At 55.3% G+C, this 26,762-nt stretch overlaps 2 protein-coding genes across 5 annotated transcripts in view; one reads left to right on the top strand and one right to left on the bottom strand.

Annotated features, from left to right (window-relative positions):
• pelo (pelota mRNA surveillance and ribosome rescue factor) overlaps nucleotides 1-19,639 on the top strand; it is a 35,257-nt gene extending 15,618 nt beyond the window's left edge. Inside the window, exons 4-14 of one of the 4 annotated variants that reach the window (XR_016088904.1) lie at nucleotides 3,439-3,529; nucleotides 3,969-4,132; nucleotides 4,246-4,306; nucleotides 4,714-4,875; nucleotides 9,678-9,724; nucleotides 13,210-13,283; nucleotides 14,221-14,292; nucleotides 15,725-15,852; nucleotides 15,991-16,022; nucleotides 17,870-17,988; nucleotides 19,492-19,639. Coding sequence is in view for 3 of the 4 variants with exons in the window: in XM_088909532.1 (XP_088765658.1) it covers nucleotides 3,439-3,529; nucleotides 3,969-4,132; nucleotides 4,246-4,306; nucleotides 4,714-4,875; nucleotides 9,678-9,724; nucleotides 13,210-13,283; nucleotides 14,221-14,292; nucleotides 15,778-15,852; nucleotides 15,991-16,022; nucleotides 17,870-17,964 (873 nt within the window). In the remaining variant the exon portion in view is untranslated. Of the gene's footprint in view, nucleotides 1-3,438; nucleotides 3,530-3,968; nucleotides 4,133-4,245; nucleotides 4,307-4,713; nucleotides 4,876-9,677; nucleotides 9,725-13,209; nucleotides 13,284-14,220; nucleotides 14,293-14,484; nucleotides 14,621-14,684; nucleotides 14,801-15,724; nucleotides 15,853-15,990; nucleotides 16,023-17,869; nucleotides 17,989-19,491 lie in introns of those variants that run through there. The other 3 variants (XM_088909532.1, XM_088909533.1, XM_088909534.1) reach the window with 3 other exon arrangements.
• Nucleotides 19,640-21,102: 1,463 nt separating this feature from the next.
• Nucleotides 21,103-26,762, bottom strand: part of LOC148807342 (progestin and adipoQ receptor family member 4-like) — a 28,251-nt gene continuing 22,591 nt past the window's right edge. The window contains exon 3 of the mRNA XM_088909538.1: nucleotides 21,103-26,762. This exon is cut by the window's right edge and continues 1,059 nt beyond it. The gene's annotated coding sequence lies outside the window, so the exon portion shown is untranslated.

Here is a 26,762-nt window from a genome sequence, read left to right as displayed (position 1 = left end):
TTGTGTGTTGTGTGTGTTGTGCTGTGATGTGGTGGAGTCTGAGTTGTGGTGCTCTAGCAGTGCTGTCCTGAGGCTGGTTGTGTGTTGTGTGTGTTGTGCTGTGATGTGGTGGAGTCTGGGTTGTGGTGCTCTAGCAGTGCTGTCCTGAGGCTGGTTGTGTGTTGTGCTGTGATGTGGTGGAGTCTGGGTTGTGGTGCTCTAGCAGTGCTGTCCTGAGGCTGGTTGTGTGTTGTGTGTGTTGTGCTGTGATGTGGTGGAGTCTGGGTTGTGGTGCTCTAGCAGTGCTGTCCTGAGGCTGGTTGTGTGTTGTGTGTGTTGTGCTGTGATGTGGTGGAGTCTGGGTTGTGGTGCTCTAGCAGTGCTGTCCTGAGGCTGGTTGTGTGTTGTGCTGTGATGTGGTGGAGTCTGGGTTGTGGTGCTCTAGCAGTGCTGTCCTGAGGCTGGTTGTGTGTTGTGTGTGTTGTGCTGTGATGTGGTGGAGTCTGGGTTGTGGTGCTCTAGCAGTGCTGTCCTGAGGCTGGTTGTGTGTTGTGTGTGTTGTGCTGTGATGTGGTGGAGTCTGGGTTGTGGTGCTCTAGCAGTGCTGTCCTGAGGCTGGTTGTGTGTTGTGTGTGTTGTGCTGTGATGTGGTGGAGTCTGGGTTGTGGTGCTCTAGCAGTGCTGTCCTGAGGCTGGTTGTGTGTTGTGCTGTGATGTGGTGGAGTCTGGGTTGTGGTGCTCTAGCAGTGCTGTCCTGAGGCTGGTTGTGTGTTGTGTGTGTTGTGCTGTGATGTGGTGGAGTCTGGGTTGTGGTGCTCTAGCAGTGCTGTCCTGAGGCTGGTTGTGTGTTGTGTGTGTTGTGCTGTGATGTGGTGGAGTCTGGGTTGTGGTGCTCTAGCAGTGCTGTCCTGAGGCTGGTTGTGTGTTGTGTGTGTTGTGCTGTGATGTGGTTGAGTCTGGGTTGTGGTGCTCTAGCAGTGTTGTCCTGAGGCTGGTTGTGTGTTGTGTGTGTTGTGCTGTGATGTGGTGGAGTCTGGGTTGTGGTGCTCTAGCAGTGCTGTCCTGAGGCTGGTTGTGTGTTGTGTGTGTTGTGCTGTGATGTGGTGGAGTCTGAGTTGTGGTGCTCTAGCAGTGCTGTCCTGAGGCTGGTTGTGTGTTGTGTGTGTTGTGCTGTGATGTGGTGGAGTCTGGGTTGTGGTGCTCTAGCAGTGCTGTCCTGAGGCTGGTTGTGTGTTGTGCTGTGATGTGGTGGAGTCTGGGTTGTGGTGCTCTAGCAGTGCTGTCCTGAGGCTGGTTGTGTGTTGTGTGTGTTGTGCTGTGATGTGGTGGAGTCTGGGTTGTGGTGCTCTAGCAGTGCTGTCCTGAGGCTGGTTGTGTGTTGTGTGTGTTGTGCTGTGATGTGGTGGAGTCTGGGTTGTGGTGCTCTAGCAGTGCTGTCCTGAGGCTGGTTGTGTGTTGTGTGTGTTGTGCTGTGATGTGGTGGAGTCTGGGTTGTGGTGCTCTAGCAGTGCTGTCCTGAGGCTGGTTGTGTGTTGTGCTGTGATGTGGTGGAGTCTGGGTTGTGGTGCTCTAGCAGTGCTGTCCTGAGGCTGGTTGTGTGTTGTGTGTGTTGTGCTGTGATGTGGTGGAGTCTGGGTTGTGGTGCTCTAGCAGTGCTGTCCTGAGGCTGGTTGTGTGTTGTGTGTGTTGTGCTGTGATGTGGTGGAGTCTGGGTTGTGGTGCTCTAGCAGTGCTGTCCTGAGGCTGGTTGTGTGTTGTGCTGTGATGTGGTGGAGTCTGGGTTGTGGTGCTCTAGCAGTGCTGTCCTGAGGCTGGTTGTGTGTTGTGTGTGTTGTGCTGTGATGTGGTGGAGTCTGGGTTGTGGTGCTCTAGCAGTGCTGTCCTGAGGCTGGTTGTGTGTTGTGCTGTGATGTGGTGGAGTCTGGGTTGTGGTGCTCTAGCAGTGCTGTCCTGAGGCTGGTTGTGTGTTGTGTGTGTTGTGCTGTGATGTGGTGGAGTCTGGGTTGTGGTGCTCTAGCAGTGTTGTCCTGAGGCTGGTTGTGTGTTGTGTGTGTTGTGCTGTGATGTGGTGGAGTCTGGGTTGTGGTGCTCTAGCAGTGCTGTCCTGAGGCTGGTTGTGTGTTGTGTGTGTTGTGCTGTGATGTGGTGGAGTCTGAGTTGTGGTGCTCTAGCAGTGCTGTCCTGAGGCTGGTTGTGTGTTGTGTGTGTTGTGCTGTGATGTGGTGGAGTCTGGGTTGTGGTGCTCTAGCAGTGCTGTCCTGAGGCTGGTTGTGTGTTGTGCTGTGATGTGGTGGAGTCTGGGTTGTGGTGCTCTAGCAGTGCTGTCCTGAGGCTGGTTGTGTGTTGTGTGTGTTGTGCTGTGATGTGGTGGAGTCTGGGTTGTGGTGCTCTAGCAGTGCTGTCCTGAGGCTGGTTGTGTGTTGTGTGTGTTGTGCTGTGATGTGGTGGAGTCTGGGTTGTGGTGCTCTAGCAGTGCTGTCCTGAGGCTGGTTGTGTGTTGTGCTGTGATGTGGTGGAGTCTGGGTTGTGGTGCTCTAGCAGTGCTGTCCTGAGGCTGGTTGTGTGTTGTGTGTGTTGTGCTGTGATGTGGTGGAGTCTGGGTTGTGGTGCTCTAGCAGTGCTGTCCTGAGGCTGGTTGTGTGTTGTGTGTGTTGTGCTGTGATGTGGTGGAGTCTGGGTTGTGGTGCTCTAGCAGTGCTGTCCTGAGGCTGGTTGTGTGTTGTGTGTGTTGTGCTGTGCTGTGGTGGAGTCTGGGTTGTGGTGCTCTAGCAGTGCTGTCCTGAGGCTGGTTGTGTGTTGTGTGTGTTGTGCTGTGCTGTGGTGGAGTCTGAGTTGTGGTGCTCTAGCAGTGCTGTCCTGAGGCTGGTTAGTGTCGGTGTGGCTCAGGTCAGTGAGCCTCAGGACCAGCTGGCTCAGGGGGCTGTGTTTTGGGCTCAGCTCGTGTGACCGTGTGTGAGGCAGTGTTGTGTGTCTTGTGTTGTTGCAGTGTTGTCCTGAGGCTGGTTAGTGTCGGTGTGGCTCAGGTCAGTGAGCCTCAGGACCAGCTGGCTCAGGGGGCTGTGTTTTGGGCTCAGCTCGTGTGACCGTGTGTGAGGCAGTGTTGTGTGTCTTGTGTTGTTGCAGTGTTGTCCTGAGGCTGGTTAGTGTCGGTGTGGCTCAGGTCAGTGAGCCTCAGGACCAGCTGGCTCAGGGGGCTGTGTTTTGGGCTCAGCTCTTGTGTGTCCATGTGTGAGGCAGTGTTGTGTGTCTTGTGTTGTTGCAGTGTTGTCCTGAGGCTGGTTAGTGTCGGTGTGGCTCAGGTCGGTGAGCCTCAGGACCAGCTGGCTCTCTCTCTCTAACTCTCTCTCCTGTCTGTCTCTCTGTCTGTCTCTCTGTCTGTCTCATTCTATCCTCCTGTCTGTTTCTGTCTCTCTCTGTCTCTCTCAGAGATTGTTATTATAGGATGTCATTGTTTCGTAGATGGGAGCCTATCACACTATAGAGCTGGAGCTCAACAGGAAGTTCACTCTGGCCAAGAAGGTTTGGGACAGTGTGGTTCTGGACAGGATCGGTGAGTGAGCTCGCCTGCCTGTCTGTCTCTCTCTCTCAGAGCAGGCCTGTCGGTCTCACGGCCTGTCTCTCTGTCTCACTGCCTGCCTGTCTCTCTCTCTCTCAGAGCAGGCCTGTCGGTCTCACGGCCTGTCTCTCTGTCTCACTGCCTGCCTGTCTCTCTCTCTCTCAGAGCAGGCCTGTCGGTCTCATGGCCTGTCTCTCTGTCTCACTGCCTGCCTGTCTCTCTCTCTCTCAGAGCAGGCCTGTCGGTCTCACGGCCTGTCTCTCTGTCTCACTGCCTGCCTGTCTCTCTCTCTCTCAGAGCAGGCCTGTCGGTCTCACGGCCTGTCTCTCTGTCTCACTGCCTGCCTGTCTCTCTCTCTCTCAGAGCAGGCCTGTCGGTCTCACGGCCTGTCTCTCTGTCTCACTGCCTGCCTGTCTCTCTCTCTCTCTCTCAGAGCAGGCCTGTGACCCAGCACAGAAGGCAGATGTCGCAGCTGTTGTCATGCAGGAGGGTCTGGCCAACATCGTGCTTGTGACCCCAGCGATGACCCTGCTGAGGGCAAAGGTCGAGGTCACCATCCCGCGCAAGCGAAGAGGGAGCTGTGCCCAGCACGACAAGGTGTGTGTGTGTGTGTGTGTCGGGACAAGGTGTGTGTGTGTGTGTGTGTGTGTGTGTGTCGGGACAAGGTGTGTGTGTGTGTGGTACTCACGCCCTGCCTGTCTCTCTCTCAGGCTCTGGAGAGGTTTTATGATGCTGTGATGCAGGGGATACTCAGACACGTCAACTTTGATGGTGAGAGAGTTTTCCATCGTTCTCCCTGTGGAAATGTGCATTAACGTGCAGTGTGTAGTAACGAGCCCCCCCCCCCCTCTCTCTCTCTCTCTCTCTCTCTCTCTCTCTCTCTCTCTCTCTCTCTCTCGGTGGTGCAGTGTGTAGTAACGAGCCTGTCTCTCTCTCACTGGTGCAGTGTGTAGTAATGAGCCTGTCTCTCTGTCTCTCTCGGTGGTGCAGTGTGTAGTAATGAGCCTGTCTCTCTGTCTCTCTCGGTGGTGCAGTGTGTAGTAACGAGCCTGTCTCTCTCTCGGTGGTGCAGTGTGTAGTAACGAGCCTGTCTCTCTCTCAGTGGTGCAGTGTGTAGTAACGAGCCTGTCTCTCTCTCGGTGGTGAAGTGTGTAGTAACGAGCCTGTCTCTCTCTCAGTGGTGAAGTGTGTACTGGTGGCCAGTCCTGGCTTCGTGAAGGACCAGTTCTGCAGCTTCATGTTCCAGCAGGCAGTGAAGACCGACAACAAGCTCCTTCTGGAGAACCGGTCCAAGTTCCTGCAGGTCCACTCCTCCTCTGGACACAAGTACTCTCTGAAAGGTACCCCTCCAGTCCAGTCTGGGTCACACTGTACCCCTCCAGTCCAGAGATCACTGGTCCGGTCTGGGGCACACTGTACCCCTCCAGTCCGGTCTTGGGCACACTGTACCCCTCCAGTCCAGAGATCACTGGTCCAGTCTGGGTCACAGTGTACCCCTCCAGTCCAGTCTGGATCACACTGTACCCCTCCAGTCCAGAGATCACTGGTCCAGTCTGGGGCACACTGTACCCCTCCAGTCCAGTCTGGGTCACACTGTACCCCTCCAGTCCAGAGATCACTGGTCCAGTCTGGGTCACACTGTACCCCTCCAGTCCAGAGATCACTGGTCCAGTCTGGGGCACACTGTACCCCTCCAGTCCAGTGATCACTGGTCCAGTCTGGGTCACACTGTACCCCTCCAGTCCAGTCTGGGTCACACTGTACCCCTCCAGTCCAGAGATCACTGGTCCAGTCTGGGGCACACTGTACCCCTCCAGTCCAGTCTGGGTCACACTGTACCCCTCCAGTCCAGAGATCACTGGTCCAGTCTGGGTCACACTGTACCCCTCCAGTCCAGTCTGGGGCACACTGTACCCCTACAGTCCAGAGATCACTGGTCCAGTCTGGGTCACACTGTACCCCTCCAGTCCAGAGATCACTGGTCCAGTCTGGGGTACACTGTACTCCTCCAGTCCAGTCTGGGTCACGCTGTACCCCTCCAGTCCAGAGATCACTGGTCCAGTCTGGGGCACACTGTACCCCTCCAGTCCAGTCTTGGGCACACTGTACCCCTCCAGTCCAGAGATCACTGGTCCAGTCTGGGGCACACTGTACCCCTCCAGTCCAGTCTGGGGCACACTGTACCCCTCCAGTCCAGAGATCACTGGTCCAGTCTGGGTCACACTGTACCCCTCCAGTCCAGAGATCACTGGTCCAGTCTGGGGCACACTGTACCCCTCCAGTCTGGTCTGGGGCACACTGTACCCCTTCAGTCCAGAGATCACTGGTCCAGTCTGGGTCACACTGTACCCCTCCAGTCCAGTCTGGGTCACACTGTACCCCTCCAGTCCAGAGATCACTGGTCCAGTCTGGGTCACACTGTACCCCTCCAGTCCAGTCTGGATCACACTGTACCCCTCCAGTCCAGAGATCACTGGTCCAGTCTGGGGCACACTGTACCCCTCCAGTCCAGTCTGGGTCACACTGTACCCCTCCAGTCCAGAGATCACTGGTCCAGTCTGGGTCACACTGTACCCCTCCAGTCCAGTCTGGGTCACACTGTACCCCTCCAGTCCAGAGATCACTGGTCCAGTCTGGGGCACACTGTACCCCTCCAGTCCAGTCTGGGTCACACTGTACCCCTCCAGTCCAGAGATCACTGGTCCAGTCTGGGGCACACTGTACCCCTCCAGTCCAGTCTGGGTCACGCTGTACCCCTCCAGTCCAGAGATCACTGGTCCAGTCTGGGGCACACTGTACCCCTCCAGTCCGGTCTGGGGCACACTGTACCCATCCAGTCCAGAGATCACTGGTCCAGTCTGAGGCACACTGTACCCCTCCAGTCCAGTCTGGGTCACACTGTACCCCTCCAGTCCAGAGATCACTGGTCCAGTCTGGGTCACACTGTACCCCTCCAGTCCAGAGATCACAGGTCCAGTCTGGGGCACACTGTACCCCTCCAGTCCAGAGATCACTGGACCAGTCTGGGTCACACTGTACCCCTCCAGTCCAGTCTGGGGCACACTGTACCCCTCCAGTCCAGAGATCACTGGACCAGTCTGGGTCACTCTGTACCCCTCCAGTCCAGATATCACTGGACCAGTCTGGGGCACACTGTACCCCTCCAGTCCAGAGATCACTGGACCAGTCTGGGTCACACTGTACCCCTCCAGTCCAGTCTGGGTCACACTGTACCCCTCCAGTCCAGAGATCACTGGTCCAGTCTGGGTCACACTGTACCCCTCCAGTCCAGAGATCACTGGACCAGTCTGGGTCACACTGTACCCCTCCAGTCCAGTCTGGGTCACACTGTACCCCTCCAGTCCAGAGATCACTGGTCCAGTCTGGGGCACACTGTACCCCTCCAGTCTGGTCTGGGGCACACTGTACCCCTCCAGTCCAGAGATCACTGGTCCAGTCTGGGGCACACTGTACCCCTCCAGTCCAGTCTGGGGCACACTGTACCCCTCCAGTCCAGAGATCACTGGTCCAGTCTGGGGCACACTGTACCCCTCCAGTCCAGAGATCACTGGTCCAGTCTGGGGTACACTGTACTCCTCCAGTCCAGTCTGGGTCACGCTGTACCCCTCCAGTCCAGAGATCACTGGTCCAGTCTGGGGCACACTGTACCCCTCCAGTCCAGTCTTGGGCACACTGTACCCCTCCAGTCCAGAGATCACTGGTCCAGTCTGGGTCACACTGTACCCCTCCAGTCCAGAGATCACTGGTCCAGTCTGGGGCACACTGTACCCCTCCAGTCTGGTCTGGGGCACACTGTACCCCTTCAGTCCAGAGATCACTGGTCCAGTCTGGGTCACACTGTACCCCTCCAGTCCAGTCTGGATCACACTGTACCCCTCCAGTCCAGAGATCACTGGTCCAGTCTGGGGCACACTGTACCCCTCCAGTCCAGTCTGGGGCACACTGTACCCCTCCAGTCCAGAGATCACTGGTCCAGTCTGGGTCACACTGTACCCCTCCAGTCCAGTCTTGGGCACACTGTACCCCTCCAGTCCAGAGATCACTGGTCCAGTCTGGGTCACACTGTACCCCTCCAGTCCAGTCTGGGTCACACTGTACCCCTCCAGTCCAGAGATCACTGGTCCAGTCTGGGGCACACTGTACCCCTCCAGTCCAGTCTGGGTCACACTGTACCCCTCCAGTCCAGAGATCACTGGTCCAGTCTGGGTCACACTGTACCCCTCCAGTCCAGTCTGGGTCACACTGTACCCCTCCAGTCCAGAGATCACTGGTCCAGTCTGGGGCACACTGTACCCCTCCAGTCTGGTCTGGGGCACACTGTACCCCTCCAGTCCAGAGATCACTGGTCCAGTCTGGGTCACACTGTACCCCTCCAGTCCAGTCTGGGTCACGCTGTACCCCTCCAGTCCAGAGATCACTGGTCCAGTCTGGGTCACACTGTACCCCTCCAGTCCAGAGATCACTGGTCCAGTCTGGGGCACACTGTACCCCTCCAGTCCAGTCTGGGTCACGCTGTACCCCTCCAGTCCAGAGATCACTGGTCCAGTCTGGGTCACACTGTACCCCTCCAGTCCGGTCTGGGTCACACTGTACCCCTCCAGTCCAGAGATCACTGGTCCAGTCTGGGGCACACTGTACCCCTCCAGTCCGGTCTGGGGCACACTGTACCCATCCAGTCCAGAGATCACTGGTCCAGTCTGAGGCACACTGTACCCCTCCAGTCCAGTCTGGGTCACACTGTACCCCTCCAGTCCAGAGATCACTGGTCCAGTCTGGGTCACACTGTACCCCTCCAGTCCAGAGATCACAGGTCCAGTCTGGGGCACACTGTACCCCTCCAGTCCAGAGATCACTGGACCAGTCTGGGTCACACTGTACCCCTCCAGTCCAGTCTGGGTCACGCTGTACCCCTCCAGTCCAGAGATCACTGGTCCAGTCTGGGTCACACTGTACCCCTCCAGTCCGGTCTGGGTCACACTGTACCCCTCCAGTCCAGAGATCACTGGTCCAGTCTGGGGCACACTGTACCCCTCCAGTCCGGTCTGGGGCACACTGTACCCATCCAGTCCAGAGATCACTGGTCCAGTCTGGGTCACACTGTACCCCTCCAGTCCAGAGATCACTGGTCCAGTCTGGGTCACACTGTACCCCTCCAGTCCAGAGATCACAGGTCCAGTCTGGGGCACACTGTACCCCTCCAGTCCAGAGATCACTGGACCAGTCTGGGTCACACTGTACCCCTCCAGTCCAGTCTGGGGCACACTGTACCCCTCCAGTCCAGAGATCACTGGACCAGTCTGGGTCACTCTGTACCCCTCCAGTCCAGAGATCACTGGACCAGTCTGGGTCACTCTGTACCCCTCCAGTCCAGATATCACTGGACCAGTCTGGGGCACACTGTACCCCTCCAGTCCAGAGATCACTGGACCAGTCTGGGTCACTCTGTACCCCTCCAGTCCAGATATCACTGGACCAGTCTGGGGCACACTGTACCCCTCCAGTCCAGAGATCACTGGACCAGTCTGGGTCACACTGTACCCCTCCAGTCCAGTCTGGGTCACACTGTACCCCTCCAGTCCAGAGATCACTGGTCCAGTCTGGGTCACACTGTACCCCTCCAGTCCAGAGATCACTGGTCCAGTCTGGGGCACACTGTACCCCTCCAGTCCAGTCTGGGGCACACTGTACCCCTCCAGTCCAGAGATCACTGGTCCAGTCTGGGGCACACTGTACCCCTCCAGTCCAGTCTGGATCACACTGTACCCCTCCAGTCCAGAGATCACTGGTCCAGTCTGGGGCACACTGTACCCCTCCAGTCCAGTCTGGGGCACACTGTACCCCTCCAGTCCAGAGATCATTGGTCCAGTCTGGGGCACACTGTACCCCTCCAGTCCAGTCTGGGTCACACTGTACACTGGTCCAGTGATAATTGTACCTTCAGAACTCTCTCACCTGGAGTCTGTCTCTCTGTCTCTGTGTCCAATGCAGAGAGACACCCAGTGGTCAGAAGTTGTAACTGCAAGCAGAAACTCGACAACTGCAGGCTGAAATATTCTCTTTCTGCGGTAGTATCTTAATTTATAACCAGAATATTAATCGTAATTATCATCTCTCCTCACAGAAGTTCTTTCTGATCCAGCAGTGACAAACAGACTGTCTGACACTAAGGTGAGTGTCTGTATGAACCCCTCTCTCTCTCAGTGCAGTGTTAATGTACTGGAGTGTCCAGTCAGTGTGTGTGTATTAACCCCTCTCTCTCTCAGTGCAGTGTTAATGTACTGGAGTGTCCAGTCAGTGTGTGTGTATTAACCCCTCTCTCTCAGTGCAGTGTTAATGTACTGGAGTGTCCAGTCAGTGTGTCTGTATGAACCCCTCTCTCTCTCAGTGCAGTGTTAATGTACTGGAGTGTCCAGTCAGTGTGTCTGTATGAACCCCTCTCTCTCAGTGCAGTGTTAATGTACTGGAGTGTCCAGTCAGTGTGTGTGTATTAACCCCTCTCTCTCTCAGTGCAGTGTTAATGTACTGGAGTGTCCAGTCAGTGTGTCTGTATGAACCCCTCTCTCTCTCAGTGCAGTGTTAATGTACTGGAGTGTCCAGTCAGTGTGTCTGTATGAACCCCTCTCTCTCTCAGTGCAGTGTTAATGTACTGGAGTGTCCAGTCAGTGTGTCTGTATGAACCCCTCTCTCTCAGTGCAGTGTTAATGTACTGGAGTGTCCAGTCAGTGTGTGTGTATTAACCCCTCTCTCTCTCAGTGCAGTGTTAATGTACTGGAGTGTCCAGTCAGTGTGTCTGTATGAACCCCTCTCTCTCAGTGCAGTGTTAATGTACTGGAGTGTCCAGTCAGTCAGTGTGTCTGTATGAACCCCTCTCTCTCTCAGTGCAGTGTTAATGTACTGGAGTGTCCAGTCAGTGTGTCTGTATTAACCCCTCTCTCTCAGTGCAGTGTTAATGTACTGGAGTGTCCAGTCAGTGTGTCTGTATTAACCCCTCTCTCTCTCAGTGCAGTGTTGATGTACTGGAGTGTCCAGTCAGTGTGTCTGTATTAACCCCTCTCTCTCAGTGCAGTGTTCATGTACTGGAGTGTCCAGTTAGTGTGTGTATTAACCCCCCTCTCTCTCTCTCAGTGCAGTGTTAATGTACTGGAGTGTCCAGTCAGTGTGTCTGTATTAACCCCCCTCTCTCTCTCTCAGTGCAGTGTTAATGTACTGGAGTGTCCAGTTAGTGTGTGTATTAACCCCCCTCTCTCTCTCTCAGTGCAGTGTTAATGTACTGGAGTGTCCAGTTAGTGTGTGTATTAACCCCTCTCTCTCTCTCTCAGTGCAGTGTTAATGTACTGGAGTGTCCAGTCAGTGTGTGTGTATTAACCCCTCTCTCTCAGTGCAGTGTTAATGTACTGGAGTGTCCAGTCAGTGTGTGTGTATTAACCCCTCTCTCTCTCAGTGCAGTGTTAATGTACTGGAGTGTCCAGTCAGTGTGTCTGTATGAACCCCTCTCTCTCTTAGTGCAGTGTTGATGTACTGGAGTGTCCAGTCAGTGTGTCTGTATTAACCCCTCTCTCTCAGTGCAGTGTTAATGTACTGGAGTGTCCAGTCAGTGTGTGTGTATTAACCCCTCTCTCTCTCAGTGCAGTGTTAATGTACTGGAGTGTCCAGTCAGTGTGTCTATATTAACCCCTCTCTCTCTCTCAGTGCAGTGTTAATGTACTGGAGTGTCCAGTCAGTGTGTGTGTATTAACCCCTCTCTCTCTCAGTGCAGTGTTAATGTACTGGAGTGTGCAGTCAGTGTGTGTGTATTAACCCCTCTCTCTCTCTCAGTGCAGTGTTAATGTACTGGAGTGTGCAGTCAGTGTGTGTGTATTAACCCCTCTCTCTCTCAGTGCAGTGTTAATGTACTGGAGTGTCCAGTCAGTGTGTGTGTATTAACCCCCCTCTCTCTCTCTCTCTCTCAGTGCAGTGTTAATGTACTGGAGTGTCCAGTCAGTGTGTGTGTATTAACCCCCCTCTCTCTCTCTCTCTCTCAGTGCAGTGTTAATGTACTGGAGTGTCCAGTCAGTGTGTCTGTATTAACCCCTCTCTCTCAGTGCAGTGTTAATGTACTGGAGTGTCCAGTCAGTGTGTCTATATTAACCCCTCTCTCTCTCAGTGCAGTGTTAATGTACTGGAGTGTCCAGTCAGTGTGTGTGTATTAACCCCTCTCTCTCTCAGTGCAGTGTTAATGTACTGGAGTGTCCAGTCAGTGTGTCTGTATTAACCCCTCTCTCTCTCAGTGCAGTGTTAATGTACTGGAGTGTGGAGTCAGTGTGTCTGTATGAACCCCTCTCTCTCAGTGCAGTGTTAATGTAATGGAGTGTCCAGTCAATGTGTCTGTATTAACCCCCCTGTCTCTCAGTGCAGTGTTAATGTACTGGAGTGTCCAGTCAGTGTGTGTGTATTAACCCCTCTCTCTCTCTCTCAGTGCAGTGTTAATGTACTGGAGTGTCCAGTCAGTGGGTCTCTATTAACCCCTCTCTCTCTCTCAGTGCAGTGTTAATGTACTGGAGTGTCCAGTCAGTGTGTGTGTATTAACCCCTCTCTCTCTCAGTGCAGTGTTAATGTACTGGAGTGTCCAGTCAGTGTGTCTGTATTAACCCCCCTCTCTCTCTCTCAGTGCAGTGTTAATGTACTGGAGTGTGGAGTCAGTGTGTCTGTATGAACCCCTCTCTCTCTCAGTGCAGTGTTAATGTACTGGAGTGTCCAGTCAGTGTGTCTGTATTAACCCCTCTCTCTCTCTCAGTGCAGTGTTAATGTACTGGAGTGTGGAGTCAGTGTGTCTGTATGAACCCCTCTCTCTCTCAGTGCAGTGTTAATGTACTGGAGTGTCCAGTCAATGTGTCTGTATTAACCCCCCTGTCTCTCAGTGCAGTGTTAATGTACTGGAGTGTCCAGTCAGTGTGTCTGTATTAACCCCTCTCTCTCTCTCTCAGTGCAGTGTTAATGTACTGGAGTGTCCAGTCAGTGTGTCTGTATTAACCCCTCTCTCTCTCTCAGTGCAGTGTTAATGTACTGGAGTGTCCAGTCAGTGTGTCTGTATTAACCCCTCTTTCTCAGTGCAGTGTTAATGTACTGGAGTGTCCAGTCAGTGTGTGTGTATTAACCCCTCTCTCTCTCTCAGTGCAGTGTTAATGTACTGGAGTGTCCAGTCAGTGTGTCTGTATTAACCCCTCTCTCTCTCTCTCAGTGCAGTGTTAATGTACTGGAGTGTGGAGTCAGTGTGTCTGTATTAACCCCTCTCTCTCTCTCAGTGCAGTGTTAATGTACTGGAGTGTCCAGTCAGTGTGTCTGTATTAACCCCTCTCTCTCAGTGCAGTGTTAATGTACTGGAGTGTCCAGTCAGTGTGTCTGTATTAACCCCTCTCTCTCTCAGTGTAGTGTTAATGTACTGTAGTGTCCAGTCAGTGTGTCTGTATTAACCCCTCTCTCTCTCAGTGCAGTGTTAATGTACTGGAGTGTCCAGTCAGTGTGTGTGTATTAACCCCTCTCTCTCTCAGTGCAGTGTTAATGTACTGGAGTGTCCAGTCAGTGTGTGTGTATTAACCCCTCTCTCTCTCAGTGCAGTGTTAATGTACTGGAGTGTCCAGTCAGTGTGTCTGTATTAACCCCTCTCTCTCTTGCAGGCTGCAGGCGAGGTTAAGACACTAGAAGATTTCTACAAAATGCTGCAACATGAGCCTGACAGAGCTTTCTATGGGTGAGAGAGACATACACAGCGTCAGAATATGAACAAGTAACTGAAGCAGACAGACAGGTAGTGAGGGGGAGATCTGGACAGACTGGGAGAGAGAGAGACAGACAGGCAGTGAGGGGGAGATCTGGACAGACTGGGAGAGAGAGAGACAGACAGGCAGTGAGGGGGAGATCTGGACAGACTGGGAGAGAGAGAGACAGACAGGCAGTGAGGGGGAGATCTGGACAGACTGGGAGAGAGAGAGACAGACAGGCAGTGAGGGGGAGATCTGGACAGACTGGGAGAGAGACAGACTGGCAGTGAGGGGGAGATCTGGACAGACTGGGAGAGAGACAGAGAGGCAGTGAAGGGGAGATCTGGACAGACTGGGAGAGAGACAGGCAGTGAGGGGGAGATCTGGACAGACTGGGAGAGAGACAGGCAGGCAGTGAGGGGGAGATCTGGACAGACTGAGAGAGTGACAGGCAGTGATCTGGACAGACAGAGAGAGACAGACAGACAGGTAGTGATGGGGAGATCTGGACAGACTGGGAGACAGACAGGCAGGCAGTGAGGGGGAGATCTGGACAGACTGAGAGAGTGACAGGCAGTGATCTGGACAGACTGAGAGAGAGACAGGCAGGCAGTGAGGGGGAGATCTGGACAGACTGAGAGAGTGACAGGCAGTGATCTGGACAGACTGGGAGAGAGACAGGCAGGCAGTGAGGGGGAGATCTGGACAGACTGGGAGAGAGACAGACAGGCAGTGAGGGGGAGATCTGGACAGACTGGGAGAGAGACAGGCAGTGAGGGGGAGATCTGGACAGACTGAGAGAGTGACAGGCAGTGATCTGGACAGACTGAGAGACAGGCAGACAGGCAGTGAGGGGGGGATCTGGACAGACTGGGAGAGAGACAGGCAGTAGATAATGCTAATGAACGAATTGCTCTGGTTCTGCAGGATAGCTCATGTGGAGAAGGCTAACGAGGCATTGGCAATCGATGTGCTATTGATTAGCGATGAGCTGTTCAGGTGAGTGTGAGCGGGTGTGTGTGAGTGGGGGGTGAGAGTGGGTGAGACAAGGTGTGTGGGGTGTGAGCAGGTGTGTGTGTGTGGGCTGTGAGCAGGCATGAGGATTTGTCGCTCTCTGCTCCTGTCCCTCCAGACACCGTGGGTGTGGGTGTGGTTGTGAGGATCTGTCCCTCTCTGCTCCTGTCCCTCCAGACACTGTGAGTGTGAGTGTGAGGGTCTGTCCCTCTCTGCTCCTGTCCCTCCAGACACCGTGAGTGTGAGGATCTGTCCCTCTCTGCTCCTGTCCCTCCAGACACTGTGAGTGTGAGGATCTGTCCCTCTCTGCTCCTGTCCCTCCAGACACTGTGAGTGTGAGTGTGAGGGTCTGTCCCTCTCTGCTCCTGTCCCTCCAGACACCGTGAGTGTGAGTGTGAGGATCTGTCCCTCTCTGCTCCTGTCCCTCCAGACACTGTGAGTGTGAGTGTGAGGATCTGTCCCTCTCTGCTCCTGTCCCTCCAGACACCGTGAGTGTGAGTGTGAGGGTCTGTCCCTCTCTGCTCCTGTCCCTCCAGACACCGTGAGTGTGAGTGTGAGTGTGAGGGTCTGTCCCTCTCTGCTCCTGTCCCTCCAGACACCGTGAGTGTGAGTGTGAGGATCTGTCCCTCTCTGCTCCTGTCCCTCCAGACACCGTGAGTGTGGGTGTGAGGATCTGTCCCTCTCTGCTCCTGTCCCTCCAGACACTGTGAGTGTGAGTGTGAGGGTCTGTCCCTCTCTGCTCCTGTCCCTCCAGACACCGTGAGTGTGAGGATCTGTCCCTCTCTGCTCCTGTCCCTCCAGACACTGTGAGTGTGAGTGTGAGGATCTGTCCCTCTCTGCTCCTGTCCCTCCAGACACTGTGAGTGTGAGGGTCTGTCCCTCTCTGCTCCTGTCCCTCCAGACACTGTGAGTGTGAGTGTGAGGGTCTGTCCCTCTCTGCTCCTGTCCCTCCAGACACCGTGAGTGAGTGTGAGGGTCTGTCCCTCTCTGCTCCTGTCCCTCCAGACACTGTGAGTGTGAGTGTGAGGATCTGTCCCTCTCTGCTCCTGTCCCTCCAGACACCGTGAGTGTGAGGATCTGTCCCTCTCTGCTCCTGTCCCTCCAGACACCGTGAGTGTGAGTGTGAGGATCTGTCCCTCTCTGCTCCTGTCCCACCAGACATCGTGAGTGTGAGTGTGAGGGTCTGTCCCTCTCTGCTCCTGTCCCTCCAGACACTGTGAGTGTGAGTGTGAGGGTCTGTCCCTCTCTGCTCCTGTCCCTCCAGACACTGTGAGTGTGAGTGTGAGGATCTGTCCCTCTCTGCTCCTGTCCCTCCAGACACTGTGAGTGTGAGGATCTGTCCCTCTCTGCTCCTGTCCCTCCAGACACTGTGAGTGTGAGTGTGAGGATCTGTCCCTCTCTGCTCCTGTCCCTCCAGACACCGTGAGTGTGAGTGTGAGGATCTGTCCCTCTCTGCTCCTGTCCCTCCAGACACCAGGACGTGGCCACGCGGAGCCGATACGTCAGGCTGGTGGACAGCGTCCGAGAGAACGCAGGAACCGTCAGGTCAGAGCAGAGCCACAGGGGCACCCCGATAATCCCCAGTGATCACCCCTCAACACAGCCCCCTCTACTCCACACACACACACAGACATACACACAGACACACACACACGATCTGATATCTTGTCTCTGCTCCTCCAGGATCTTCTCCAGTCTGCATGTGTCTGGAGAGCGTGAGTATCTGTTAATTGAGAGTTTTGTCTCTGTTCAATCCTGGAGTGTGGTCCTGGTGTATTCTCAGCTGAATGAACCCCCCTTTCTCTCTCAGAGGGGTAATACAGACACACTGACTGGACACTCCAGTACATTAACACTGCACTGAGAGAGAGGGGTTAATACAGACACACTGACTGGACACTCCAGTACATTAACACTGCACTGAGAGAGAGAGGGGTGAATACACACACACTGACTGGACACTCCAGTACATTAACACTGCACTGAGAGAGAGGGGTTAATACACACACACTGACTGGACACTCCAGTACATTAACACTGCACTGTGAGAGAGAGAGAGAGGGGTTCATACAGACACACTGACTGGACACTCCAGTACATTAACACTGCACTGAGAGAGAGAGGGGTTCATACAGACACACTGACTGGACACTCCAGTACATTAACACTGCACTGAGAGAGAGAGGGGTTAATACAGACACACTGACTGGACACTCCAGTACATTAACACTGCACTGAGAGAGAGGGGTTAATACAGGACATTAGTCAGTGTGTCTGTATTAACCCCTCTAGATCTCCTGTCCCAGCCTGAGGAACAGTGACTCTGTCTCCCAATAATGCTCCAGCCGCCTACAGTATATGTCAATTATTTATAATATGTCTTTGTTGTAAATGTCTGTAATATGTCTGTAGATTTTATTTTACTTTTATTTTTTGTTTTGTTTAATGTAAATATCATTATTTTATTTGCTTTGGCAACACTGATTGTACCCATCAGTCATGCTAATAAAGCACCTTGAACTGAGAGGTGCCCCCTTCTCTCTCAGAGAACCCCCCTCTCTCTCTCTCAGTGCAGTGTTAATGTACTGGAGTGTCCAGTCAGTGTGTGTGTATTAACCCCTCTCTCTCTCAGTGCAGTGTTAATGTACTGGAGTGTCCAGTCAGTGTGTGTGTATTAACCCCTCTCTCTCTCTCTCTCAGTGCAGTGTTAATGTACTGGAGTGTCCAGTCAGTGTGTGTGTATTAACCCCTCTCTCTCTCAGTGCAGTGTTAATGTACTGGAGTGTCCAGTCAGTGTGTGTGTATTAACCCCTCTCTCTCTCAGTGCAGTGTTAATGTACTGGAGTGTCCAGTCAGTGTGTCTGTATGAACCCCTCTCTCTCTCAGTGCAGTGTTAATGTACTGGAGTGTCCAGTCAGTGTGTCTGTATTAACCCCTCTCTCTCTCAGTGCAGTGTTAATGTACTGGAGTGTCCAGTCAGTGTGTGTGTATTAACCCCCCTCTCTCTCTCTCTCTCTCTCTCTCTCAGTGCAGTGTTAATGTACTGGAGTGTCCAGTCAGTGTCAGTATTAACCCCTCTCTCTCAGTGCAGTGTTAATGTACTGGAGTGTCCAGTCAGTGTGTGTGTATTAACCCCTCTCTCTCTCTCTCTCTCTCTCTCTCAGTGCAGTGTTAATGTACTGGAGTGTCCAGTCAGTGTGTCTGTATTAACCCCCCTGTCTCTCAGTGCAGTGTTAATGAACTGGAGTGTCCAGTCAGTGTGTCTGTATTAACCCCTCTCTCTCTCAGTGCAGTGTTAATGTACTGGAGTGTCCAGTCAGTGTGTCTGTATTAACCCCTCTCTCTCAGTGCAGTGTTAATGTACTGGAGTGTCCAGTCAGTGTGTGTGTATTAACCCCTCTCTCTCTCAGTGCAGTGTTAATGTACTGGAGTGTCCAGTCAGTGTGTGTGTATTAACCCCTCTCTCTCAGTGCAGTGTTAATGTACTGGAATGTCCAGTCAGTGTGTCAGTATTAACCCCTCTCTCTCTCAGTGTGTATTAACCTGTCTCTCTCTCTGTCAGAGCTGAATCAGCTCAGTGGAGTGGCTGCGATCCTGAGGTTCCCAGTAGCTGACCTGTCTGATGGAGAGCAGGACTCCAGCTCAGGGGAGGACTGAGCTCTGCTGGCCGTGTTTGAGGAGGTTGGTCACCTGGGTCGATGGTCCTGAAACTAGTGTGTTCATATTAAACCACTTCAACCCCTGACTGAAGACCCCAGAGCCCCTGAAGGACTGGGGTCTTAGAGACTGAGCTGAGCCCAGAGTCACAGTGACCTTTAACCCCTGACTGAAGACCCCAGAGCCCCTGAAGGACTGGGGTCTCAGAGACTGAGCTGAGCCCAGAGTCACAGTGACCTTTAACCCCTGACTGAAGACCCCAGAGCCCCTGAAGGACTGGGGTCTCAGAGACTGAGCTGAGCCCAGAGTCACAGTGACCTTTAACCCCTGACTGAAGACCCCAGAGCCCCTGAAGGACTGGGGTCTCAGAGACTGAGCTGAGCCCAGAGTCACAGTGACCTTTAACCCCTGACTGAAGACCCCAGAGCCCCTGAAGGACTGGGGTCTTAGAGACTGAGCTGAGCCCAGAGTCACAGTGACCTTTAACCCCTGACTGAAGACCCCAGAGCCCCTGAAGGACTGGGGTCTCAGAGACTGAGCTGAGCCCAGAGTCACAGTGACCTTTAACCCCTGACTGAAGACCCCAGAGCCCCTGAAGGACTGGGGTCTCAGAGACTGAGCTGAGCCCAGAGTCACAGTGACCTTTAACCCCTGACTGAAGACCCCAGAGCCCCTGAAGGACTGGGGTCTCAGAGACTGAGCTGAGCCCAGAGTCACAGTGACCTTTAACCCCTGACTGAAGACCCCAGAGCCCCTGAAGGACTGGGGTCTCAGAGACTGAGCTGAGCCCAGAGTCACAGTGACCTTTAACCCCTGACTGAAGACCCCAGAGCCCCTGAAGGACTGGGGTCTCAGAGACTGAGCTGAGCCCAGAGCCACAGTGACCTTTAACCCCTGACTGAAGACCCCAGAGCCCCTGAAGGACTGGGGTCTCAGAGACTGAGCTGAGCCCAGAGCCACAGTGACCTTTAACCCCTGACTGAAGACCCCAGAGCCCCTGAAGGACTGGGGTCTCAGAGACTGAGCTGAGCCCAGAGTCACAGTGACCTTTAACCCCTGACTGAAGACCCCAGAGCCCCTGAAGGACTGGGGTCTCAGAGACTGAGCTGAGCCCAGAGTCACAGTGACCTTTAACCCCTGACTGAAGACCCCAGAGCCCCTGAAGGACTGGGGTCTCAGAGACTGAGCTGAGCCCAGAGTCACAGTGACCTTTAACCCCTGACTGAAGACCCCAGAGCCCCTGAAGGACTGGGGTCTCAGAGACTGAGCTGAGCCCAGAGTCACAGTGACCTTTAACCCCTGACTGAAGACCCCAGAGCCCCTGAAGGACTGGGGTCTCAGAGACTGAGCTGAGCCCAGAGCCACAGTGACCTTTAACCCCTGACTGAAGACCCCAGAGCCCCTGAAGGACTGGGGTCTCAGAGACTGAGCTGAGCCCAGAGCCACACTGACCTTTAACCCCTGACTGAGGACTGGTCCAGTTCTGAGCTGTTGTTCTAACTGGACTTGCTCCGGTTGTCCCGACAGGTGGCCGGTCTGCAGGCGGCGCTGGACCGGACGGGCTTGGCCCAGACGGACGATGGTGCCGCAGGAATCCTGGACTCTGTGCTTCGGACCCCTGTGCTCTCCGGGGTGTGTTCAGCTCAGCTCCTCAATAAAGTCTGTGTTGCTATTGGCTGGTTGTGGAGAAGTGGGTGTGGTTTAATCTCACATCACAGACTGCGTGTCTGGTCTGAAACTGCACTGGACACACTGAGCGCCTCAACACACCGGACCTACTGAGCTTAACGCACACTGGACACACTGAGTGCCTCAACACACTGGATCTACTAGACACACTGAGCACCTCAACATCCACTCAGCACCTCAACATACCGGACATGCTGAACTTAACGCACACTGGATCTACTAGACATACTGAGCACACAGACACACTGGACCGTGCCAGGACAGGTGCACAGCACAGATGCACTGGGCCCTGTGTCAGGTGTGATGGACAGCACAGACGCACTGGGCCCTGTGTCAGGTGTGATGGACAGACACACTGGGCCCTGTGTCAGGTGTGTTGGACAGGACAGACGCACTGGGCCCTGTGTCAGGTGTGTTGGACAGACACACTGGGCCCTGTGTCAGGTGTGATGGACAGACACACTGGGCCCTGTGTCAGGTGTGATGGACAGCACAGACGCACTGGGTCCTGTGACAGGTGTGTTGGACAGACACACTGGGCCCTGTGTCAGGTGTGATGGACAGACACACTGGGCCCTGTGTCAGGTGTGTTGGACAGGACAGACACACTGGGCCCTGTGTCAGGTGTGTTGGACAGGACAGACACACTGGGCCCTGTGTCAGGTGTGATGGACAGCACAGACGCACTGGGTCCTGTGACAGGTGTGATGGACAGACACACTGGGCCCTGTGTCAGGTGTGATGGACAGCACAGACGCACTGGGCCCTGTGTCAGGTGTGTTGGACAGACACACTGGGCCCTGTGTCAGGTGTGATGGACAGCACAGACGCACTGGGTCCTGTGACAGGTGTGATGGACAGACACACTGGGCCCTGTGTCAGGTGTGATGGACAGGACAGACACACTGGGCCCTGTGACAGGTGTGATGGACAGCACAGACGCACTGGGCCCTGTGTCAGGTGTGATGGACAGACACACTGGGCCCTGTGACAGGTGTGATGGACAGACACACTGGGCCCTGTGACAGGTGTGATGGACAGCACAGACAAACTGGGCCCTGTGTCAGGTGTGATGGACAGCACAGACACACTGGGCCCTGTGACAGGTGTGATGGACAGACACACTGGGCCCTGTGTCAGGTGTGATGGACAGGACAGACACACTGGGCCCTGTGACAGGTGTGATGGACAGCACAGACGCACTGGGCCCTGTGTCAGGTGTGATGGACAGACACACTGGGCCCTGTGACAGGTGTGATGGACAGCACAGACGCACTGGGCCCTGTGTCAGGTGTGATGGACAGCACAGACGCACTGGGCCCTGTGTCAGGTGTGATGGACAGACACACTGGGCCCTGTGACAGGTGTGATGGACAGCACAGACAAACTGGACGCTGCCAGACCTCACTCTCTCAGCCCCCCCCCGACAGAGGACAGGAGCAGCACCAGTAGGAATATAGAGCTCCAGTTTATTCCAGGAAGATCCAGTTTACAGTGCGCACCGCCTTCTGCCAGAGAGCCGGAGAGCAGCGCTGGACGGACGGACAGGGGGCGCGGCCTGGTCCTGGCCTGTCCAACCACACGGCCCGACCCGGTCCAGGACGACAGTGCTCGGGGCTGACCCGGTCCAGGACACCAGCGCTTGGGGCTGACCCGGTCCAGGACAACAGCACTCGGGCGTGAACCGGTCCAGGACACCAGCGCCCGGGGCTGACCCGGTCCAGGACACCAGCGCTTGGGGCTGACCCGGTCCAGGACAACAGCACTCGGGCGTGAACCGGTCCAGGACACCAGCGCCCGGGGCTGACCCGGTCCAGGACACCAGCGCCCGGGGCTGACCCGGTCCAGGACAACAGCACTCGGGCGTGAACCGGTCCAGGACACCAGCGCCCGGGGCTGACCCGGTCCAGGACACCAGCGCCCGGGGCTGACCCGGTCCAGGACAACAGCACTCGGGCGTGAACCGGTCCAGGACACCAGCGCTTGGGGCTGACCCGGTCCAGGACAACAGCACTCGGGCGTGAACCGGTCCAGGACACCAGTGCCCGGGGCTGACCCGGTCCAGGACACCAGCGCCCGGGCGTGACCCGGTCCAGTAGACCAGCGCTCGGGGCTGACCCGGGCCAGGAGACCAGCGCTCGGACCCGACCCGGTCCAGGACAACAGCACTCGGGCGTGAACCGGTCCAGGACACCAGCGCCCGGGCGTGACCCGGTCCAGGACACCAGCGCTCGGGGCTGACCCGGGCCAGGAGACCAGCGCTCGGGCGTGAACCGGTCCAGGACACCAGCGCTCCGGTGACAGTGAACCCTTCGGCTCACTGGATCGCAGCAGGCGAGGGCACCAGGGCGCCCCTGCAGGCAGCCCCCCCTGCGGGGACCAGTCCCGTTCGCCGAGCACAATGACATCATCGATATTAATGAGACAGAATCGGTTAATAACAGGCTATCCCGCACCTGCGTGTTAAAAAAAATATTTTAGTACGAATCTTTCTGACCAAGATGAAATTATGACCAGCAGGATTCTCGGTATCGCTGAGCAACCCTGGACTCCAGTGTGTGTGTGTTTGCGTGCGGTTGTTCCTGAGAGAGCCTCCATGATCTCTCTCCTCTCGATGTGTCTCCTGTCCCTCTGGGGGTGTGGTTGTTACCGAGAAATCGTCCAAGAGCTCTCCTCTGTCCTCTAGTGTAATACAATGTAATTATTAAATAATTATTACAATATCATATTAATGTACTGTTTACTTCTTCATCATGTCCTGCTGCCATGATGGACAGTCTAACAGAGAAGGAGGGGGACTTGCGGGGGGGGGGTCAGCCGTCCTGGGGCTGGACAGCTGGACACGCCTGCTGATGGACAGGCTGGTGTCCATCCCACAACCCTCAGCTGAACTCACCACAGTGACTCCAGTCTGTCCGAGTAGAACTGGACCTGTCTGCACCACCTCACTGAGGAAGATGATGATGAACAAGTGTTCATGTGATATTACAGACGAGCTGGACTGTCTGTGAGCAGCGAGTCTACAGCCCTGAGGAAGAGGAGGAGGGTGATGAAGCAGTGAGTCTACAGCCCTGAGGAAGAGGAGGGTGATGATGAAGCAGCTGGACTGGGTCTGTGTGCAGTGAGTCTACAGCTCTGAGGAAGAGGAGGATGATGATGAAGCAGTGAGTCTACAGCTCTGAGGAAGAGGAGGATGATGAAGCAGCTGGACTGGGTCTGTGTGCAGTGAGTCTACAGCTCTGAGGAAGAGGAGGAGGGTGATGAAGCAGCTGGACTGGGTCTGTGTGCAGTGAGTCTACAGCTCTGAGGAAGAGGAGGGTGATGATGAAGCAGTAAGTCTACAGCTCTGAGGAAGAGGAGGGTGATGATGAAGCAGCTGGACTGGGTCTGTGTGCAGTGAGTCTACAGCTCTGAGGAAGAGGAGGGTGATGATGAAGCAGTGAGTCTACAGCCCTGAGGAAGAGGAGGAGGGTGATGAAGCAGCTGGACTGGGTCTGTGTGCAGTGAGTCTACAGCTCTGAGGAAGAGGAGGGTGATGATGAAGCAGTGAGTCTACAGCCCTGAGGAAGAGGAGGAGGGTGATGAAGCAGCTGGACTGGGTCTGTGTGCAGTGAGTCTACAGCTCTGAGGAAGAGGAGGGTGATGATGAAGCAGTGAGTCTACAGCTCTGAGGAAGAGGAGGATGATGATGATGAAGCAGCTGGACTGGGTCTGTGTGCAGTGAGTCTACAGCTCTGAGGAAGAGGAGGAGGGTGATGAAGCAGTGAGTCTACAGCCCTGAGGAAGAGGAGGAGGGTGATGAAGCAGCTGGACTGGGTCTGTGTGCAGTGAGTCTACAGCTCTGAGGAAGAGGAGGGTGATGATGAAGCAGTGAGTCTAGCCCTGAGGAAGAGGAGGGTGATGAACACTCCTTCCTCAGCCCTGGGGCCAGTCCTGGCCAGTGGTCACTGGGCCTGACGCAGGCGGACACAGGGAGCGACCGGAGTCCAGGGGCTGTTCAGAGCTTGACTCGCACACAGCAGCGAGGCAGGACGAGAGCGTACCCCTCTTTCTCCGTGTGAGACCCCATCCTGAGGGAATGCTCCATGGCCTAAACCCTATCCTCTACGCTCTGTGTGAGTGGGTGTACCCCTATCCTCTACGTTGTGTGTGAGAGTGTACCCCTATCCTCTACACTCTGTGTGTGAGTGTACCCCTATCCTCTACGCTGTATGAGTGTACCCCTATCCTCTACACTGTGTGAGAGTGTACCCCTATCCTCTACGTTCTGTGAGTGTACCCCTATCCTCTACACTGCGTGTGTTAGTGTACCCCTATTCTCTATGCTGTCTGAGAGTGTACCCTTATCCTCTACGCTCTGTGTGAGATTGTACCCCTATCCTCTACACTGCGTGTGTTAGTGTACCCCTATTCTCTATGCTCTGTGAGAGTGTACCCCTATCCTCTACGCTCTGTGTGAGAGTGTACCCCTATCCTCTACGCTGTGTGTGTACCCCTATCCTCTACGCTGTATGAGTGTACCCCTATCCTCTACGTTCTGTGTGAGTGTACCCCTATCCTCTACACTGCGTGTGTTAGTGTACCCCTATTCTCTATGCTGTCTGAGAGTGTACCCCTATCCTCTACGCTCTGTGTGAGTGTACCCCTATCCTCTACACTCTGTGTGAGAGTGTACCCCTATCCTCTACACTGCGTGTGTTAGTGTACCCCTATCCTCTACGTTCTGTGTGAGAGTGTACCCCTATCCTCTACACTGCGTGTGTTAGTGTACCCCTATCCTCTACATTCTGTGTGAGTTTACCCCTATCCTCTACGCTCTGTGTGAGTGTAGCCCTATCCTCTACGTTCTGAGAGTGTACCCCTATCTTCTACACTGTGTGTGTGTACCCCTATCCTCTACACTGTGTGTGAGTGAGTGTACCCCTATCCTCTATGCTGTGAGTGAGTGTACCCCTATCCTCTACGCTCTATGTGAGAGTGTACCCCTATCCTCTACGCTCTGTGTGAGTGTACCCCTATCCTCTACGCTCTGTGTGAGTGTACCCCTATCCTCTACGCTGTGTGAGTGTATCCCTATCCTCTACGGTGTGTGAGAGTGTACCCCTATCTTCTATGCTCTGTGTGAGAGTGTACCCCTATCCTGTATGCTGTGTGAGAGTGTTCCCCTATCCTCTACGCTCTGTGTGAATGAGTGTACCCCTATCCTCTATGCTCTGTGTGTGTCTCTCTCTCTCTCTGTGTGAGTGTACCCCGTCTCTCTCTCACTCTGTGTGTGAGTGTACCCCGTCTCTCTCTCACTCTGTGTGTGTGTGAGTGTACCCCGTCCCCCTCTCTCCCTGTGAGAGTCAGTCCGGGGGGCAGCGGTGGGTGCTGATCCACAGCAGGTCGTCCAGCACGCCCCAGTGCAGCTGCAGGATGGAGCCCACCACCAGCACGTGCATGATCTGTGTGAGTGTACCCCGTCTCTCTCTCTGTGTGTGTGTGTGTGTGTGTGTGTGTGTGTGTGTGTGTGTGAGTGTACCCCGTGTCCCCCTCTCTGTGTGAGAGTCAGTCCGGGGGGCAGCGGTGGGTGCTGATCCACAGCAGGTCGTCCAGCACGCCCCAGTGCAGCTGCAGGATGGAGCCCACCACCAGCACGTGCATGATCTGTGTGAGTGTACCCCGTCTCTCTCTCTGTGTGTGTGTGTGTGTGTGTGTGTGTGAGTGTACCCCGTGTCCCTCTCTCCCTGTGAGAGTCAGTCCGGGGGGCAGCGGTGGGTGCTGATCCACAGCAGGTCGTCCAGCACGCCCCAGTGCAGCTGCAGGATGGAGCCCACCACCAGCACGTGCATGATCTGTGTGAGTGTACCCCGTCTCTCTCTCTGTGTGTGTGTGTGTGTGTGTGTGTGTGTGTGTGTGTGTGTGTGAGTGTACCCCGTGTCCCCCTCTCTGTGTGAGAGTCAGTCCGGGGGGCAGCGGTGGGTGCTGATCCACAGCAGGTCGTCCAGCACGCCCCAGTGCAGCTGCAGGATGGAGCCCACCACCAGCACGTGCATGATCTGTGTGAGTGTACCCCGTCTCTCTCTCTGTGTGTGTGTGTGTGTGTGTGTGTGAGTGTACCCCGTGTCCCTCTCTCCCTGTGAGAGTCAGTCCGGGGGGCAGCGGTGGGTGCTGATCCACAGCAGGTCGTCCAGCACGCCCCAGTGCAGCTGCAGGATGGAGCCCACCACCAGCACGTGCATGATCTGTGTGAGTGTACCCCGTCTCTCTCTCTGTGTGTGTGTGTGTGTGTGTGTGTGTGTGTGTGTGTGTGAGTGTACCCCGTGTCCCCCTCTCTGTGTGAGAGTCAGTCCGGGGGGCAGCGGTGGGTGCTGATCCACAGCAGGTCGTCCAGCACGCCCCAGTGCAGCTGCAGGATGGAGCCCACCACCAGCACGTGCATGATCTGTGTGAGTGTACCCCGTCTCTCTCTCTGTGTGTGTGTGTGTGTGTGTGTGTGTGTGTGTGTGAGTGTACCCCGTGTCCCCCTCTCTGTGTGAGAGTCAGTCCGGGGGGCAGCAGTGGGTGCTGATCCACAGCAGGTCGTCCAGCACGCCCCAGTGCAGCTGCAGGATGGAGCCCACCACCAGCACGTGCATGATCTGTGTGAGTGTACCCCGTCTCTCTCTCTGTGTGTGTGTGTGTGTGTGTGTGTGTGAGTGTACCCCGTGTCCCTCTCTCCCTGTGAGAGTCAGTCCGGGGGGCAGCGGTGGGTGCTGATCCACAGCAGGTCGTCCAGCACGCCCCAGTGCAGCTGCAGGATGGAGCCCACCACCAGCACGTGCATGATCTGTGTGAGTGTACCCCGTCTCTCTCTCTGTGTGTGTGTGTGTGTGTGTGTGTGTGTGTGTGTGAGTGTACCCCGTCCCCCTCTCTCCCTGTGAGAGTCAGTCCGGGGGGCAGCGGTGGGTGCTGATCCACAGCAGGTCGTCCAGCACGCCCCAGTGCAGCTGCAGGATGGAGCCCACCACCAGCACGTGCATGATCTGTGTGAGTGTACCCCGTCTCTCTCTCTGTGTGTGTGTGTGTGTGTGTGTGTGTGTGAGTGTACCCCGTGTCCCTCTCTCCCTGTGAGAGTCAGTCCGGGGGGC

This window comes from Atractosteus spatula, unplaced genomic scaffold, assembly GCF_055471065.1.
Source record: "Atractosteus spatula isolate fAtrSpa1 unplaced genomic scaffold, fAtrSpa1.hap1 Scaffold_33, whole genome shotgun sequence".
In the NCBI taxonomy this organism is placed as follows: Eukaryota; Metazoa; Chordata; class Actinopteri; order Semionotiformes; family Lepisosteidae; genus Atractosteus; species Atractosteus spatula.
Note: the sequence above shows the minus strand (reverse complement) of the source record. Positions and strands in the feature narration are given on the sequence as shown.